We start from the raw sequence: 18,980 nt of genomic DNA on the forward strand, positions 1-18,980 counted from the left end.
GAAGAAACTGGACACAAGAACAGAAACTGCAGAGAGCAGATTTCCCAGAAAAACAGAAAGTCCCAGAAACCGGGGAAAGGGACAGAAGAAATCCCAGGAAGGCAGTCAAGTCATGGGAAAAGAACAGGAATCTGTCCAAGGGTCTGTTCACTGTAAATTAAAGTACGGAGCACAGGAAGAGGCTTCAAACTGAAGACAGAAATCTGCGGGGAGCAGAATCAAGGTAAGGTGGGCTTGCAAAAAGGCAGAAGATCTGAGGAGACAACCAAATGTTGGTGACTCCTTATTGTGGGAATGTGAAGCAATGGAGTTCTGTTGGCTGAGTATCTGAGAGAGTGTGCATGGAAGACGAAACTTGAACGCACATGGCGATTCGGTGAAGAGGAACATTGGAAGGCAAGATCGAAACCCTGGAGATGGATCCTTGCAGAAGGTGTCCGATAGAAAGCGTTGCTTGGGAGAAGATTCCAAAGCAAGTTCTTCGGCAGTGGAGATTGGAAACTCTCACGTGAAAAATGGAGTGAGACCGGTTGGCTCACAGTGTGACACAGGTCTGAAGCAAGTTGATGAGAAATCTGTTTGGGGTGGCATCTGTCACTTGGATTTAGAGTGTGGTGTGTCTGACCACAGCTCGCCCAGTGGGTTACATGGGCTGTGTACTTACCATGAACATTAGAGTACAATACAGCTTTTGTAACTTTTGTTATCCTTAAGAATCTGTATACATCTGTAAAGGTACAGTTGTGGATAAAGGAGTATTGTAATATGGTTCCTCTTTTCTTGTTTAAATATGTTTTATTCTTTTGTTAAAAGTTCAGCAGCTGACTCCTGTGACTCTGTTCAGTAGCCGCTCTCCACGTTTCTAAACAAAGAAAGTTAGGATCTATCAAGCCGGGTTCCACCCGGGGATCTGACTGGTCCAGTAGTATCAGCTGGGATTGTAACATCCTGTAACACCATGTAAGGGGCAGGAGGTTTAGAGGGGATGTGAGGAAGAATTTTTTCACCCAGAGGGTGGTGGGAATCTGGAACTCACTGCCTGAAAGGGTGGTAGAGGCAGAAACCCTCATAACATTTAAGTAGTATTTGGATATGCACTTGCGATGCCAGGGCATAGAAAGCTATGGGTATAGTGCTGGAAAATGTGATTAGAATAGTTAGGTACTCGTTTGACCGGTGCAGACTCAATAGGCCAAAGGGCCTTTTTTGGTGCTGTAGACCTCTATGACTCAATAACGCCCTCAACTAACACTTAACAACAGATCATTTGGTCATTATCACATTGCTATTTCTGGGAGCTTGCTGTGCGTAAAATGACTGCCTGTTTCCTATATTACAACAAATTGACTGTAAAGTGCCTTGGAACATTCGGAGGTTGTACAAGATGCACCCTTTCTTTCTTTACTGTGCTGGAATGTCAGACTAGGCTAAGGAACGTCATAGTAATAATTGTAGGAGAGATTGTAATTATACACAAGGATAAATTAAATCAGGCACGTCAAACCCACTAAGGGTGATAAAAAACGTTCCTCTCATTATCCCAAGTACCTCAGCAAGGAGTTGATGCTGCTAGTGCCACGGTCCACACTGCGTAGAACTTCCCCAGTCTTCCTGCCCAGGTGCCAGCGAAGTGAAAGGCAGTGGAGATGAGCAAAGAGATCGATCTGTACCTGTCGGTTGGTATATTGCTGGACGCGAATCCACATGAAGGAGCGCAGGTTGTTAACAAAACCCGATGCACCTGAACGAAAAGAAATCATCGTCATACACAAACCTGCAAAGCATGTGGTAGTGTTCTCACCACATGGGTTAAAGCTTCCGGGAAGTTTAATGTAATAAGACATAAGTACAATTCTTTATCACCTTTCCCAACCAAAGAACATGCCAAATTGCTTTACAGCTAATGGAATAGGTTTGAGGTATAGTCACTGTTGTAATGCAGGAAATGTAAATGGCTGCAGCAACCACAAATCCAGCAGCAGATTCATACATTAGGTATCATCTGTGACTCAGTAGGTTTGACTCAAGTCTCCGAGTCAAAAGGTCATGGGTTCAAATTCCATTTCAGGGACTTGAGCATATACTCAAAGCTGACACACGCATGGCAGCACTGAGGGAGTGCTGCACAGTCAAAGTTGCTGCCTTCTGGATGAGATGTCAAATTGACCCCGACTGCCCTCCAAGACACTATTTTGAAGCTTCTCCCTGCTCCCTGGGCTGTTATTCTTTAACTAACATCACTATAACAGATTGCTTGTGGGAAATGGCTGAACGTTTCCTACATTAGGATAGTGACTATATCCCAAATATACTTCATTGGCTGTAAAGCTCTTTGTGATGTCATTTGGTCGTGAAAGGCGGTAAAGAAGTATAATAATTCTTCTTAAAGTTTCCAGAGACCGCCATCCTTTCCTACGCTTCCCAAAATCTTTTATTAGTAATTAGAAACTAATCGCTAAGGTCAGAGAAGGAGTGGGAATATCACAGTCCTCACTTAGGCGGGTTGGGGGCGTGCTGGAGATTGTGGAAACAATCAGCTCTTTAACAGCATCGTCTCCTTAGCCTCACTGCAGGCATTGTTTATCTACAGTCGAGGGTTGATTACTCTGAATTCCACATCACAAGAGATCAAATCTGGAAGACATCACAGTCACGGAACCTCCTTACTCAAAATGATATCCAGAACCGTTCAGCCGTGGTTAATTTCAGGAGTACGACAGGCATCCTTTCAAACCAGTTGCATAATTGAGCGACAGTATTTGAAGAGGGAAGGCTGACAATAGAAATGGAATCTGAATCCAGCATCCGTAACAGAAATGGAACGATCGTATTTCTGCTCCATCTTTGCCCAGGAATTAACGCTCATTTCACTGACCTAGTTCAACACTTCGTTTCAGAACAATCAAGAAGGATAGATAGCCCTGCCTGTTCGGAACGTCAGCAGCTTGACACAACCAAGTGGCTCACCAGGGCAGTTCGGAAACTGTTTGGCTTCCTTAAGGACGTTAAAGAATCAGGTCGGTTTTTACAACTAGCTGACAGTTTCATGGTCACATGCACTGATTTCAGCTTTTTTATTTTCAGGTTTATTTCTTGCACTGACTTCAAATTCACAAGCTGTTGTGATGGGATTGAAATTACGTTCACTGGATTACATAACTGCTATCCAACCATTCTGGTTGATCTAACAACATTTGATACCCACTTTTAATAAACCTCTTACCTGCACCACCTCCCTGCAGGAACTTGAGGAGGGCATATATGCAGACAGTCATGGCCAGTGTCTTCCAGGAGGCTCCTCCACTCAGCTCATTTACTATACGTCAAAAAGGTAAAAGAGGGCAAACATTAGTGTGGCAAGTTCGGTCAAAGAAGTGCTTAGCTCAGGAAATGCCTTCATTTGACCTTCAAGGACATGCTGGCTACGATAAGGAAAATGGAAGAGATAAATGGAAGAGCCTTGTTGATTAAAAATATCATTACAACATTAATAAGAGAGGACATGGTGAAAGAAGAGGCTCTTTGGTTAAGAATGAAAGAATAAGAGGCTTTAGTTCTAATGTCTCCAAGCCTCCCGATATCAGCACTGAAATGGTGGGATGTAATAATTCAGAGATTAAAGGGGTTTGCAGCAAAAGCAGAGTTGTTTTAGTGCAGACCTGCACGTCATCATGGTAGCCATGGGTGAGTTCCTGTAGTGGCAACGCGAGGGGGAAACAGGGCACCTCGATGTTCCTCCAGGTGCTCCTTCCACTCAGGGAGTCAGGCTTGGGCCCATGGGCACCCCAAGGTGGGGCGGGAAGAGCAGCAGCTGGACACCCCTGGGTCATCCACTCAGGAATCTCAGAGGCTGTCCTTTCCCTCTGAGTCCCCTTTGCCTGTGATCCGCTCAATGTTGTCCTCTGTCACCACAGAGGGAGCAGCTGGCCCACAGGAGGACAGCCAAAGCAAGATGGGGCCCTCAAGCCCTCCGCTCTCCAGAGACGCACGCATCAGTCATCAAATGCAACAGGGCCAACCGATGTACAGGCTGTCTCCACCTCTGCTGTGGATGTCAGGGCAGCACCTAGAAGAAGTGGTGATAGGCCTAGAAAAGTTACAGAATTCTGATCACAAGTGGTTGCATGGGTGAACACATTTTGTCACTTTATAATCTGATAACATATTCACTTTCACTAAATAATGTGTAATGTTGTCTTTCAGCTTTGTTTACAGTCCTCTCCCTGCATCTGCCCCCACCACTAGCAGTTCAGCTGCACACAGCCAGACCAGGAATGATTCGGGAGGGACAAGTGTGTGTGTGTGTGTGTGGGGCAGGGCCTTTCATAGCCTCATGCAAGCACTCTCCCAAACATATGGAACCTTCCTCCATCACACTCATCTCACTGCCCTGAGAATTTTCAATGCTTCCTGCCAGGGTTCTCTTTCAGTTGTCCATCTGAGCTCACTTGCATCTCTGCCATGCAACACCTGTGCCCATCCAACATGAGGCTCTGCTCACTTTCAATTTGAAAAACATGGTCATATTCAAATTTATTGTAAACTCCTCTGTCCTTTCTCCTCCCCTAATCACCCATGTCCTTTTCCCATCATTGTTGGGGCCCTCCGGCATCTCCTTCCACCTCCCCATCGTCACCTACCAGTCCAAACCATTTTCTTTCCAGGATGCCCAGGTGAACGTTCCCTACCTTCTCGAGAATCCCTTCCCCACCTACGTTGACCTCCTCCTTCCCACCACAGGATCCGTGTTTGCCTCCGAGTCCCCACCAACCAGCCTCACTACCCTTTCTACAGTGACCATCACACCCTCACCATCCCACCCTTCCGGCTCACTCTGGACCCCCTCATACTCACCATTCCCCTCTACCAAGCCCACCCTCAGTTTGCTCCCTAGGAGGCAGCCATTGACTCCACAGAGCCCTCCCTTGCACATTCACCTGGACAACCCCCCGCTGCCCCGGACTCCTTTCCCTACACCTTCCTCCCCACTTGCTGCATTCTCCTGTTACACCCAACTCCCCCAATACTCCCTCCTCTCCCCTCGGCACCTCCACAACCTCCCACCCCCGACACTTTTGCACCCCGCCCCCCACCGCCCCCCCCCCCGCCCCACCACCCCGTCCAAACCGTTGATCATACACACCAGCCCATAGCTAAGACAGTGATGTTCTGAAGCAGACCCAAGTCATCAATGGAGACCTCCCACCTTCCGTGGGGAACTTTGCAGCGAAGTCATGTCCATGAGAATCCATGCAGCATGCGATGCATGTATTCCTCCAGGGTCCGATAGCTATAGGGCTACAGCATCTCCTGTTCCTCCGATGTTCGCGATCCGAGCAAGACGCCAAAACCAACTGGGCTGGAAAATTCCGGCCATAGCTTTCTGGAACGGTGTGTTCTCGGACCAACAAGTGGGCTGGTCAGGCCAGATTTATTCATGATCAATCAGCCAGACTTAGTTAACAATCTAACAGTAAGTGAACTTAGTTAACAAACATAATATTGGTCATAATATGATCGAATTCAACATTGGGTTTGAAAAGGAGAAACTGAACACAGTTATTAAGATTCTAGGTTTAAGTAAGGCTAACTGAAACGGGATGAGATAGAGAATGACAGTGGTCAGAACTGTTATTGGGCTAAGCTACAGAAAAAGAATTTGTACTTGGTCAAAAATAATTCAGCTTAATACCCTCAAAGGGCAAGAGCTCTATTTATCAAATAACGCAGACATGATCAACAAAGGTGAGAGATAATATAAAACTAAAGAGCATACAGAAGTGGAATGGAGAGAAGACCCTGGGGGTGCTGGGTAGACACTAAGAACAGCAAAGGAAGATTTTTTGAAAAGACAATAAGAATTGCAAAAAAAAAATATGAAAAGAAACTTGATGAATATCAAGGCTAACAAAATAGGATTCTACTATTATATTGGAAGAAAAAGGGTAAACAAGGGTAATGTGGGTCCTTTAAAAATAGATGCAGGTAAAATTTTTATTCATTTTTATGGGATGTGGGTTTCACTGGCTGGGGCAACATTTACTGTCCATCCCTAATTGCCCTTGAGAAGGTGATGGTGAGCTGCCATTTTGAACTGCTGCAGTCCACGTGGTGTGGGTACACCCACTACGCTGTTGGGATTTTGACCCAGTGACAGTGAAGGAACACAATATATTTCCAAGTCAGGATGGTGAGTGATTTGGAGGGGAACCTCCAGGTAGTGGTGTGATTCTGCCCTTGTCCTACTAGATGGTAGCAGTCATGGGCTTGGAAGGTGCTGCCTAAAGAGCCTTGGTGAGTTTCTGCAGTGCATCTTGTAGATGGTACACACTACTGATACTGTGCTTCTGTGGTGGATGGAATGAATCTTTGTGGATGGGGTGCCAATCAAATGGGTTTGCTTAGCCCTGAATGGTGTTGAGCTTTGAGTATTGTTGGAATTGGCAAGTAGAAAATATTCCTCACGCTCCTGACTTGTGCATCGTAGATGGTGGACAGGCTTTGAGGAGTCAGGAGGTGAATTACTCACCACAGGATTCCTAGCCTCGGACCTGCTCTTACAGCCACAGTGATTTTATGGCTAGTCAAGTTTAGTTTCTGGTCATTGGTAACCTCCAAGATGTTGATAGTGGGGGATTCAGTGATGGCAATATCACAATGTCAAGGGACGATGGTTAGATCCTCTCTTGTTGGCAATGGTCATTGCCTGGCACTTGTGTGACGCAAATGTTACTTGCCACTTCTTAGCCCAAGCTTGGATATTGTACAGGTATGGCTGATTTGGACATGGACTGCTTCAGTATCTGAGGAGTCGTGAATGGTGCTGAACATTGTGTAATCATCAGCGAACATCCATGCTTCTAACTTTATGATGGAAAGGTGGTCATTGATGAAGCAGCTGAAGATGGTTGCGCCTAGGTCACTAACCTGAGGAACTCCCACAGTGAAGTCCTGGAACTGAGATAATTGACCTCCAACCCAAAACCATCTTCCGTTGTGCTAGGTATGACTCCAACCAGTGGAGAGTTTTCCCCCTGATTCCCATTGACTACAGTTTTGCTAGGGCTCCTTGATGTGAGACTCAGTCAAATGCTGCCTTGATGTCAAGGGCACTCACTCTCAGCTTACCTTGGAGGTCAGCTCCTTTGTCCATGTTTGAACCATTGCAAATTAAAATAAGGAAATGGCAGGCTTGCTGAATATTTGTAAATAGTAGCATTATATTTGCAATTTTTAGAAAAATGTTTGAGAACACAAACCTGGAAATTATAGACCTGTTAGTCAGACACCTGTCGTGTGCACATTAACAGAAGCTATAATTAAGGACTGAGTGATTGAGTACTTAAGAGAGTTTGCGTTGATTAAAGAGAGCCAGCATCTGGGCTCTGGAACAGGAGGGCAAGTGTTGTCTGCGATCTTTCTGACCGTCTTTAAGGAGAAACGGAAGCAACACAAGAAAAAACATCTGGCACAAAGCCCCAGCTCCTATTACATGGATGTCAAGTGCCCAGGCTGCTACAAGATCACGACGGTGTTCAGCCATGCTCAGACTGTCGTGCTGTGTGTCGGCTGTTCCACTGTTCTGTGCCAGCCCACTGGGGGCAAGGCCAGGCTCACAGAAGGCTGCTCATTCCAGAGAAAGCAACGCTGAGCAGAATCAGCAGGAGGATGGTCTGGGCTAATGACTGCATTGATTTCCAATGACTACAACCCTTGGGATATAGAGCCTGTAATTTCATTGATTGCAATTAGTGTGATTGTAAATTGCTGTTGGTTAAAGAGGGCATTTACAGTGTTTCACCGTTGTGTATCCACAGAGTCTAACTAGTAAAATCAGACTGTGTTCACAATCCAAAAAAAAAACATGAATTTGTAAACATGTCTAATGAGCACATCTGACAAACATAATTGATTTTTTTCGAGGAAGTAACTATAATAGTAGACAGGAGAATATCTATGAATGTAGTTTTATGGACTTCCAGGCGACATTCAATAAGGTTCCACATAAGAGACTGTTAGCTAAAATTAAAGTTCACAAATTGAAGGCAAATTACTGATAAATTTAGGAGATTGGTTAGGCAGTAGAAGGCCGAGAGTAGGGGTAACGTGTATGTACTTAAATCAGAAGGAAGTCCCTAATGGTGTTCCATAGTGTACTGCTCTGGGGGCTCAACTATACTTATCAACAAATTACATAAAGCACGAGAGAGCTGTATGTCCAAGTATGCCACTGACACAGATTGGTGGCGTAGTTAGTAGTGTAGACAAGAGCATAGATTGATTTGAATACAGGTATTTTCAGGTCACCCACTTTGGACCAAAATAGAACAGAACTGGAATATGTATTTTTTTAATTGTGAAAACCTAGGAGCAGTGGAGGTCCGAAGAGAAGTCGGGTATGTGTACACAGATCACTAAAATGGAGTAAGTCAGGTACAAAAAAAATCTAAGGCCTTGGTGTACAGGGCAGAATTTCAAAATCTACGGTTGATGCAAAAGTTGGAGCACTGCGAACTGTGAGGAGGATAATGTCGAGCTTCAAAAAGGGGCTTGGGCAGGTTGGTACAATAGGTGGACAAGTGACAGATGAAATTTAATGCAGAGAAATGTGCAGTCATTCATTTTGGTAGGAAAAATGCAGAGTCAAGATAAAATAAAGGGTACAATTCTAAAAGGGGGTGCAAGAGCAGAGGGACCTGGGAGTATATGTGCATAAGTCACTGAAGTCATTTGTTCCACTATTATCCCATATTACCTCGCACACCATTTTTTTTTTAATCATTTAATCACTCCTGTCTGCTCCCCCATCACAAGCCTTTGATCCCCCTTTCCTTTATTTGCCTAAAGCATATTGCATCACTATATTCTTCCAATTCTGATGAAAGGTCATCAATCTGAAAAGTTAACTCTGCTTCTCCCCAGTTATGCTGCTTGCCATGCTTTTTCTACTTTAGGTTTCCAGTATTTTGCTTTTTTTGCTGACCAGAAACTGGACTGGACTAGCCATTTAAACACTGTGGCTACAAGAGCAGGTCAGAGGCTGGGAATCCTGCAGCAAGTAACTCACCTCCTGACTCCCCAAAGCCTGTCCACCATTTCCAGGGCACAAGTCAGGAGTGTGATGGAATACTCCCCACTTGCTGGGATGAGTGCAGCTCCCACAACACTCAAGAAACTTGACACCATCCAGCACAAAGCAGCCTGCTTGATTGGCACCTTATTTGCAAAGATTCACTCCCTCCACCACCAACGCACAGTAGCAGCAGTGTGTGCGATCTAGTAGTTGCCATACAGAAACTCACCAGGATCCTTAGACAGCACTTTCCAAGCCCACGACCTCTACCATCTAGAAAGACAAGTGCATCAGACATATGGGAACACCACCACCTGGATTTCCCCTCCAAGTCACTTACCATCCTGACTTGGAAATATATCACCGTTCCTACACAGTCGCTGGGTCAAATCCTGGAACTCCCTCCCTAACAGCACTGTGGGTGTACCTACACCACATGGACTGCAGTGGCTCAAGAAGGCAGCTCACCACCACCTGCTCAAGGGCAATTAAAGGATGGACAATAAATGCTGATCTAGCCAGTGACTCCCACCTCCCAGGCTAAGCTTATATCTGCTGGAGTTTAGAAGAGTAAGAGCTGACTTGATTGAAACATTAAAGATCCTGAGGGGTCTTGACAGGGTGGATGTGGAGAGGATGTTTCCTCTTGTGGAAGAGTCTAGAACTAGGGGTCACTGTTTAAAAATAGGGGGTCGCCCATTTAAACAGAGATGAGAAGAAATTTTTTTCCCTCAGAGGGTCAAGTGTTTTTGGAACTCTCTTCCTGAAAAGGTGATGGAAGCAGAATCTTTGAATATTTTTAAGGCAGAGGTGACTAGATTCTTGGTAAGCAAGGGAGTGATAGGTTATCGACAGTAGGTGGGATGCAGATTTGAGGTTACTTTCAGATCAGCCATGATCTTATTAAATGGCAGGGCAGGCTCGAGGGCTGAATTGCTTACTCCTGCTCCTTGTTCGTATGTACAAATTAAAGAAGAATTCTTTCACCGGATGTGGGCTTCATTGGCTGGGCCAGCATTTATTGGCCATTCCTAATTGACCTTGAGAAGGTAGTGGTGAACTGTCTTCTTGAACCGCTGCAGCCTTTGTGATATAGGCACACCCAGAGTGCTGTTAGTAAGGGAGTTCCAGAATTTTGACCCAGTGATGGTGAAGGAATGGCAATACAGTTCCAAGTCAGGACGGTGAGTGGCTAAGATGGAAGCTTCCAGGTGGTGGTGTTCCCATGTATCTGCTGCTCTTGTCCTTCTAGATGGTAGAGGTCGTGGGCTTGGAAGGTGCTGTTTAAAGAGCTTTGGGTGGTTGCTACTTGTAGATAGTACATTGCTGCCACTGTGCATTGGTGATAGAGGGAGTGAACGTTTGTGGATAGAGTGCCAATCAAGCGGACTGGTTTGCCCTGGATGATGTTGAGCTTCTTGAATTTTGTTGATGCTGCACTCATCCAGGCACGTGGAGAGTATTTTGTAGACGATGAATAGGCTTTTGGGAGTCAGGAGGCGAGTTAATTGCTGTAGGGTTCCCAGCCTATGATCTGCTTTTGTAGCCACAGTATTTATATTGTTACGAAAACAATACCTCAAGGAGAGCAGAGGTCGGGAACTTCAACTCCCGATGAGCCTTGGAACTTTTGCAATTGGATAGACTGGGAGTGGGCTGCGTAAGCGCAGTTGCACACTTTTGAGTTCGTTTGGCCCAGTGCACCTGGGCAGGAAGAGAACACAGCATAAAAGTCCAATCAGGTGCCGGAAGACTAGTGCCAGCCAGGGGACAGGAAGAGGTCCCAAAAGGAGAGGTGACAGGGAGGGTGTCCCAAAAGGAGGTGACAGGGAGAGTCCCAGAGAGGGCACAGGGACAGGAAAAGGTTCCAGTTCAGGTTAAAAAAAAGACTAGAGAAACAAGCTCCAAACAGGAAAAGAGCTGCAGGGAGCAGACTAAGTGAAGAAGGCAGCTGAAGGTTGGTGACGTCATACTGTGGGCAGCTGGGGCAAAGGTACCCCTTTGGATCAGCAGTGTTCTGATTGGCACAGTCGAAGATCTGAAGTTGCGCTTCCGAGTTGGCGCTGGGGTGTATCCTTGGGAATCCAGGGAATGAAATCTCGGGAGAGGAGACTGAAACCTTGCGAAGTGGGCCGTTGTTGTCGTCTGGGTTGGAGCAACTTTGAGAGAATTCAAAAGGTCAGATTTTCGAAGGTGAAGACTAGAATCCCTCATGAGAGACAGCGTTTCAGTGAGATTGGTTGACCCAGTGTTACTCACAACTGTGTGGGTTGTTGAGAAATCAACGGACTCAGACCTGGTGGTAATCTGCCACTTATTGTATAGTGTGGTGTGTTCAACCACAGTTGGCTTATTAATTCACAGGTACCACAAACTTACCCCGAATGATAGAGTATAAGGTAGATATTGCATAGTGCTGTATGTTTCTACCCTTGTATAGTAATGCTTACTTTTGTTTGTTCACCACTTGTGGAATCTTGAGGCTTTGTTCGCTAAGCAAGTGTCTTAAATATCAAACTTTGTCTAATTTAACATTATTGGTCCCTAACTGAATCTTACCAAAAACCTGGGGGTCTGTCCTTGGATCAAAAACAATATGGCTGGTCCAGTTCAGTTTCTGATCAATGGTAACTCCCCACGATGTTGAGAGTAGGGGATTCAGCAATGGTGACGCTATTGAATGTCAGGGGGAGATGGTCATTGCGTGGGACTAGTGTGGCACAAATGTTACTTGCCACTTATCAGCCCAAGCCTGAATATTGTCCAAGCCTTGTTGCTTTTGGACACTGATTGCTTCAGTATCTGAGGAGTCACGAATGGGGCTGAACATTGTGCAATCATCAGCAAAATCCCCACTTCTGATCTTATGATGCAGGGAAGGTCATTGATGAAACAGTGCTGGACCAGTGCCCTGGAGAACATATGAACATGGTGCAGAAGTAAGCCATTCATAATAAGATCAGGGATGATCTGATAGTAACCTCAAGTCTGCATCCCATCTACCCCAGATAACCTATCACCCCCCCCACTTCTTGCTTACCAAGAATCTATCCACCAAAGACTCACGAACCTCAGAAAAAATTTCGCCACATCTCCGTTTTAAATGGTTGACCCCTTATTTTTAAACAGTGACCCCCTAGTTCTAGATTCTTCCACAAGGCAAAACATCCTCTCCACACTGACCCTGTCAAGGATCTTATACATTTCAATCAAGTCACCTCTTACTCTTCTAAACTCCAGTGCACACAAGCCTAGTCTGTCCAACCTTTCCTCATAAGACAACCCACCATTTCCAGGTATTCATCTGATAAACCTTCTCTGAACTGCTTCCAATGCATTTACATTCTTCCTTAGATAAGGTGACCAATACTTTACGCAGTACATCAGATGTGGTCTCACTAGTGCTCTGTATAATTGAAGCATAACCTCCCCTCTTTTGTATTCAATTCCCCTCACAATAAATGATAACATTCTATTAGCTTTCCTAATTACTTGCTGTGCCTGCATACTAGCCTTTTGTGATTCATGCACTAAGATCCCTTGGCACCTCAAGCTCTGCAATCTCTCACCATTTAGGTAATATCCCTCTCTCTTATTCTTCCTGCCAAAATGGACAATTTCACATTTTCCCATAATATATTCCATTTGTCAGGTCTTTGCACATTCACTTAATCGATCTTTTGTAGCCTCCTTACATACTCTTCACAAAATGTTTTCATACCTTTGTGTCATCAGCAAATTTAGCAACCATCCCTTTATCCAAGTCATTTATATAAATTGTAAACAGTTGAGGTCCCAGCACTGATCCCTGTAGCACACCACTCATTACATCTTGCCAACCTGAAAAAGACCCATTTATGCCTACACTGTTTCCTAGCCAGCCAATCTTCTATCCATGCCAATATGTTACCCCCAATACCATGAGCTTCTATTTTCCACAATAATCTTTGATTTGGCACTTTATCAACCGCCTTCTGAAAATCTACATCCACCAGTTCCCCTTTATCCACAGCACACGTTACTTCCTCAAAGGACTTCAATAATTTGGTTAAACATGATTCCCCTTTCACAAAACCATGTTGACTCTGCCTTGAACTTATCCAAGTGCCCTGCTATAACTTATTTAAGTAATGGCTTCCAACATTTTCCCTATGACAGACGTTAAGCTAACTGGCCTGTAGTTTCCCACTTTCCATCTCTCTCCCTCTTTGTATAATGGAGTTAAATTTTCTTTCTTGCAATCTAATGGGACCTTCGCTGAATCTACAGAGTTTTGGAAAATTAAAACCAATGCATCAACTATCTCACTAGCCATGTCTTTTAAGACCCTGGGATGAAGTCCATCAGGATCTGATCGAATAACTAGGGCTGTAGAGCAGGCTTTAAACTAAATAGGGGGTGTGGGAGGGTGTAGGTTCTGGAGAGGGGATACGGGTTTACAAAGCAAAAGGACATGGCAGCATTGCAGAGCAGCAATTTAGGTAATGATACCTAGAGTGTGACAGGAAGGGACAGAGTGTACAAATATAAAAAAAACAGCAAAAAATAGGGTCAAAGGGAGGAAAAGATAGTAAAAAGGCAAACTTAATGCCTCTATACTTAAATGCACATAGTATTCTGAACAAAATAAATCAATTAACGGCACTTATAGAGGTTAATGGGTATGATCTTATAGCCATTACGGAGACATGGTTACACGGAGTTCAAAGCGGGGAACTAAATATTCAGGGGCATGTGACTTTTTGAAAGGACAGGCAGGAAGGAAAGGGTGATGGGGTAGCTTTGTTAGTACAAGATGGAATAAGTACGATAGCAAGAAATGACCTTGGATCGGAAGATGTGGAATCCATATGCGTGGAGGTAAGAAATAAGGAGGGGAAGACGACGCTGGTGGGTGTAGTCTACAGGCCCTCTAACAGTAGCTATACTGTAGGATAGAGAATAAATTGGGAGATAATGAGAGCATGTAAAAAGGGTAGTACATTAATCATGGGTGACTCTAATCATCATGTAGATCAGGAAAATCAAATTGGCAAAGGTAGCCATGAGCAAGAATTCAGAGTGTATTTGGGGCAGTTTCCTGGAACAATCAAGGATCAGGCCATATTGGATCTGGTAATGTGTAATGAGGCAGGTTTAATAAAGATCTCAGAGTAAAAGATATCCTAGGAAACAGTGACCATAACATGACAGAATTTAGTATTCAGTTTGAGAGTGAGAAACTTGGGTGGGAAATAATTGTGATAAACTTCAATAAGGGTAATTACAAAGGAATGAGAGCAGGAGTTGGCTGGAGTGGACTGGGAAAGGAGTTTAGCAAAAAAGATGGTTGATAATCAATGGCAGATGTTTAAGAAGATAGTTCATGACTCACAATAAAGATATATCCCAGTGAGGGGGAAGGATTCTAGGAAGAGGATAAACCAACAATGGTTAATCAAGGGAGTTAAGGATAGCATTAAACTGAAAGAAAAACCGTACAATGTGGCAAAGATTAGTGGTAAGCCAGAGGATTGGGAAAGTTTTAAAAACCAACAAAAATGACCAAAAAAATAAAGAGGGAGAAAATAAACTAACAGTAAACTAGAAAGTAGTACAAAAATGGACAATAAGAGTGTCTTTAAATGTATAAAGAGGTCAAAGTGAACAGAGGCTGCTTAGAGAATGAGACTGGGGAAATAATAATGTGGAACCAGGAAATGACAGAGGAGTTGAATAAATACTTTGCATCAGTCTTCACGGTAGAAGACACTAATAGCATTCCAAAAATACTAAATAGTCATGGGGCAAAAGGGGGAGGGGGAAATAAATACAATAACTATCATTGGAGAAAAAGTACTAGGAAAACTAATGGGACTAAAGGCTGATAAATCCCCTGGACCTGATGGGTGGTAGCCTACGATATTAAAGGAAGTAGCTACACAGAGTGGATGCACTGGTAGTGATATTCCAAGAATCCTTAGGTTCTGGAAAAGTCCCAGAGGACATGTGCACTTGCTATGGGCCTGGTGCTGGAAAATGGGATTAGAATAGTTAGGTACTTGTTTGACCAGTGCAGACTTGATGGGCCTTTTTCTGGGTTATAGACCTCTGTGACTGGAAAACTGCCAATGTAACACTCTTATTCGAAAAGGGAGAGACATGAAAACAGGTAACTATAGGCCAGTTAATTTAACATTGGTCATTAGGAAAATCTTACAGTCTATAATAAAGGATGACATGGCACAGCACTTAGAATTACATAATCTAAATCAAGCAGTCATATTAGATTCATTAAGGGGAAATTATGCCTGACAAACTTATTAGGATTCTTTGAGGTGGTTAACAGGCAGGGTGGATAAAGAGGAACCAGTAGATGTAATGTATTTGGATTTCCAAAAGGCATTCGAGAAGGTACAGCACATAAGGCTATTTAAGCTAACAAGGAGCCCATGGTGTTGGGGGTAGTATCTTAGCACGGATAGAAGATTGGCTAACTAGTAGAAGACAGAGTTGGGAAAAGGGGGCCATTTTCAGGATGACAATCTGTAACTAGGGGAGTGCCACAGGGATCAGTGCCAGGGCCACTATTATTTATAATATATATTAATGACTTGGGATGAGGGAAGTGAATGTATCATCGCCAAGTTTGCAGATGACAAAATAGGTGGGAAGGCAAATGGTGAGGCTGACACAAAGAGTCTACAGAGGGATATAGACAGGTTAAGTGAGTGGGCTAAAACATGACAGATGGAATATAATGTGGGAAAATGTGAGGTTATGCACCTTGGCAGGAAGAAGGGAGGAGCTGAATATTATTTAAATGGAGAAAGACCGAAGAAAGCTGAGCACAGAGGGATTTGGGGGTCCTCGTGCATGAATCACAAAAAGTTAGTATACAAGTTCAGCAGGTAATAGGGAAGGCAAATGGAATGTTGGCCTTTATTTCAAAGGGAATGGAATATAAAAATAGGGAAGTCTTTCGAAAACTATACAAGGCACTAGTTAGACCACACCTAGAATACTGTGAACAGTTTTGGTCCCCTTATCTAAGGAAAGATATACTGGCATTGGAGGCAGTCCAGAGAAGGTTCACTAGGTTGATCCTGGGTATGGATGGATTTTCTTATGAGGAGAGGTTGAGTAGGTTGGGCCTGTACTCATTGGAATTTAGAAGAATGAGAGACGACCTTATTGAAACATAAAAGATTCTTAGGGGGCTTGACAGGGTAGATGCTGAGAGATTGTTTCCCATTGTGGGAGAGTCTAGGAGCAGAGGGGGTAATCTCAGAGTAACGGGTCACCCATTTAGGACAGAGATGAGGAGGATGTTCATCTCTCAGAGGGTAGTGAACCTGTGGAATTCTTTAACGCAGAGGGCTGAAGAGGCTGGGTCGTTAAGTATATTCAAGGTAAGATGAACAGATTTTTAATCAGTAAGGGAATCAAGGGTTATGGGGCAAAGGCAGAAAGTGGAATTGAGGATCATCAGGTCAGCCATGATCTCACTGAATGGTGGAGCAGACTCGAGAGGCCAAATGGCCTACTTCTGCTCCTACGTCTCATGGTCTTACAGCTGAAGATGGTTGGGCCTAGGACACTACCCTGAAGAGCTCCTACAGTGATGTCCTGGAGCTGAGGAGATTGACCTCCAATAACCACAACCATTTTCCTTTGTGCTAGGTCTGACTCTAACCAGTGGACTGTTTTCCCACTTATTCCCATTAACTTCAGTGTTGCTAGGGTTCCTTGATGCCTCACTCGGTCAAATGCTGCCTTGATGTCAAGGGCAGTCACGCTCACCTCACCTCAAGAGTTCAGCTCTTTGTCCATATTTTTTAAAAATTCATTCATGGCATGTGGGCTTCACTGGCTGGACCAGCATTTATTGCCCATCGCGAGTTGCCCTTGAGAAGGTGGTGGTGAGCTGCCTCCTTAAACCGCTGCAGTCTGTGTGGTGTAGGTATATCCACAGTGCTGTTAGGAAGAGAGTTCCAGGATTGTGACCCAGCGACAGTGAAGGAACGGCGATATATTTCCAAGTCAAGATGGCGAGTGACTTGGAGGGGAACTTCCAGGTGGTGGTGTTCCCATCTACCTGCTGCTCTTGTCATTCTAGATGGTACTGGTTGTGGGTTTGGAAGGTGCTGTAGAAGGAGCCTTGGTGAATCCCTGCAGTGCATTTTTTAGATGGTACACACGGCTGCTACAGTGCGTCGGTGGTGGAGGGAGTGAATGTTTATGGGTGTGGTGCCAATCAAGTGGGCTGCTTTGTCCTGGATGGTGTCAAGCTTCTTGAGTGTTATTGGAGCTGCACTCATCCAAGCAAGTGGAGAGTATTCCAACACACTCCTGACTTATGTCTTGTAGATGGTGGACAGGCTTTGGGGAGTCAGGAGGTGTGTTACTCACAGCAGGATTCCAAGCCTCTGACCTGGTCTTGTAGCCACAGTATTTATATGGCTAGTCCAGTTCAGTTTCTGGTCAATGGTAACCCTCAGGATTTTAATAGTGGGGGACTCAGTGATATAATGCCATTGAACATCAGGGGCAATGATTGGGTTCCCTCTTGTTGGAGATGGTCATTGCCTGGCACTTGTGTGGCACAAACATTACTTGCCATTTGTGCCCAAGCCTGGATATTGTCCAGGTCTTGCTGCATTTGGACATGGCTGCTTCAGTATCTGAGGAGTCATGAACGGTGCTGAACATTGTTCACTGATGATTGCACATCCCCACTTCTGACCTTATGAAGGAAGGATGGGGATTGATGAAGCAGCTGAAGATGGTTGAGCCCAGGGCACTACCCTGAGGAACTCCTGCAGTGATGTCCTGGGGCTGAGATGACTGACCTCCAACAACCACAACCATCTTCCTTTGTGCTAGGTATGGACCAAGGCTATTGAGATCCGGAGATGCATGGCCCTTACAGAACCCAAACAGTGCCAGTGAGCAGGTTACTGGGTGATGCATAAGTGCCGCTTGATAGCACTGTCAACGACACCTTCCATCATTTTGCTGAGGAGATGAGAGATTCTGTAGGAGAGAGAGTTTGATCTTGAGATAGAAATATAGAATATAGGGTGAGTAGGCCATTCGGCCCTTCGAGCCTGCTCCGCCATTCATTATGATCATGGCTGATCATCCAACTCCATAGCCTGCTCCCGCTTTCTCCCCATACCCTTTGATCCCTTTTGCTCCAAGAGCTATATCTAACTCCTTCTTGAAAACGTACAATGTTTTGGTCTCAACTACTTTCTGTGGTAGCAAATTCCACAGGCTCACCACTCTCTGGATGAAGAAATTTCTCCTCATCTATGTCCTAAATGGTCTACCTTGTATCCTCAGACTGTGACCTCTGGTTCTGGTCTCCCCCACCATATGGAACATCCTTCCTGCATCTACCCTGTCTAGTCCTGTTATAGGTTTCTATGAGATCCCCCCTCATTCTTCTGAACTCCAGTGAATATAATCCTAACCGAATCAATCTCTCCTCATGCGTCAGTCCCGCCATCCCAAGAATCAGTCTAGTAAACCTTCGCTACACTCCCTCTATCGCAAGAACATCCTTCCTCAGATAAGGAGACCAAAACTGTACACAATATTCCAAGTGTGGTCTCACCAAGGCCCTGTACAATTGCAGCAAGACGTCCCTGTTCTTGTACTCGAATCCTCTGGGTATGAAGGCCCACATATCATTTGCCTTCTTTACTGCCTGCTGCACCTGCATGCTTACCTTCAGCGACTGGTGTATGAATGCTGTCATTTTGTAATTGTTGTGGAAGTGTTTTGGATTCTTGCCAGTAATTCAAAACAATTGCTTCTTTGGCAGTCCATTCTCAGCCAATACCATGAAAGCAGCTTATCTTCTATCATCCTATCAATGAGTGCGCTCATAGTATCAGCACTAGAGCTATGCAGAAACACT

The 18,980-nt window shown here is 44.6% G+C and overlaps 2 protein-coding genes across 4 annotated transcripts in view; one reads left to right on the forward strand and one right to left on the reverse strand.

Moving 5' to 3' along the window:
• LOC121284857 (ATP-binding cassette sub-family B member 6, mitochondrial-like) overlaps positions 1-18,980 on the reverse strand; it is a 219,282-nt gene that overhangs the window by 148,348 nt on the left and 51,954 nt on the right. For all 3 annotated transcript variants that reach the window (XR_005944560.1, XM_041200687.1, XM_041200686.1), the window contains exons 5-6: positions 3,224-3,316; positions 1,549-1,741 (exon numbers count right to left, since the gene is read on the reverse strand). Coding sequence is in view for 2 of the 3 variants with exons in the window: in XM_041200687.1 (XP_041056621.1) it covers positions 1,549-1,741; positions 3,224-3,316 (286 nt within the window). In the remaining variant the exon portion in view is untranslated. The remainder of the gene's footprint in view (positions 1-1,548; positions 1,742-3,223; positions 3,317-18,980) is intronic.
• On the forward strand, positions 7,493-7,651 carry LOC121284793 (40S ribosomal protein S27-like). Its single transcript, XM_041200474.1, has one exon. It carries the CDS (start codon positions 7,493-7,495, stop codon positions 7,649-7,651), a length of 159 nt encoding a protein of 52 aa, XP_041056408.1.

This window comes from Carcharodon carcharias, chromosome 12, assembly GCF_017639515.1.
Source record: "Carcharodon carcharias isolate sCarCar2 chromosome 12, sCarCar2.pri, whole genome shotgun sequence".
Classification (NCBI taxonomy): Eukaryota; Metazoa; Chordata; class Chondrichthyes; order Lamniformes; family Lamnidae; genus Carcharodon; species Carcharodon carcharias.

What these genes read in the sequence shown, in the direction of transcription:
- LOC121284793 (XM_041200474.1), top strand. Translation starts at nt 7,493, where the DNA reads ATGGATGTCAAGTGCCCAGGCTGCTACAAGATCACGACGGTGTTCAGC.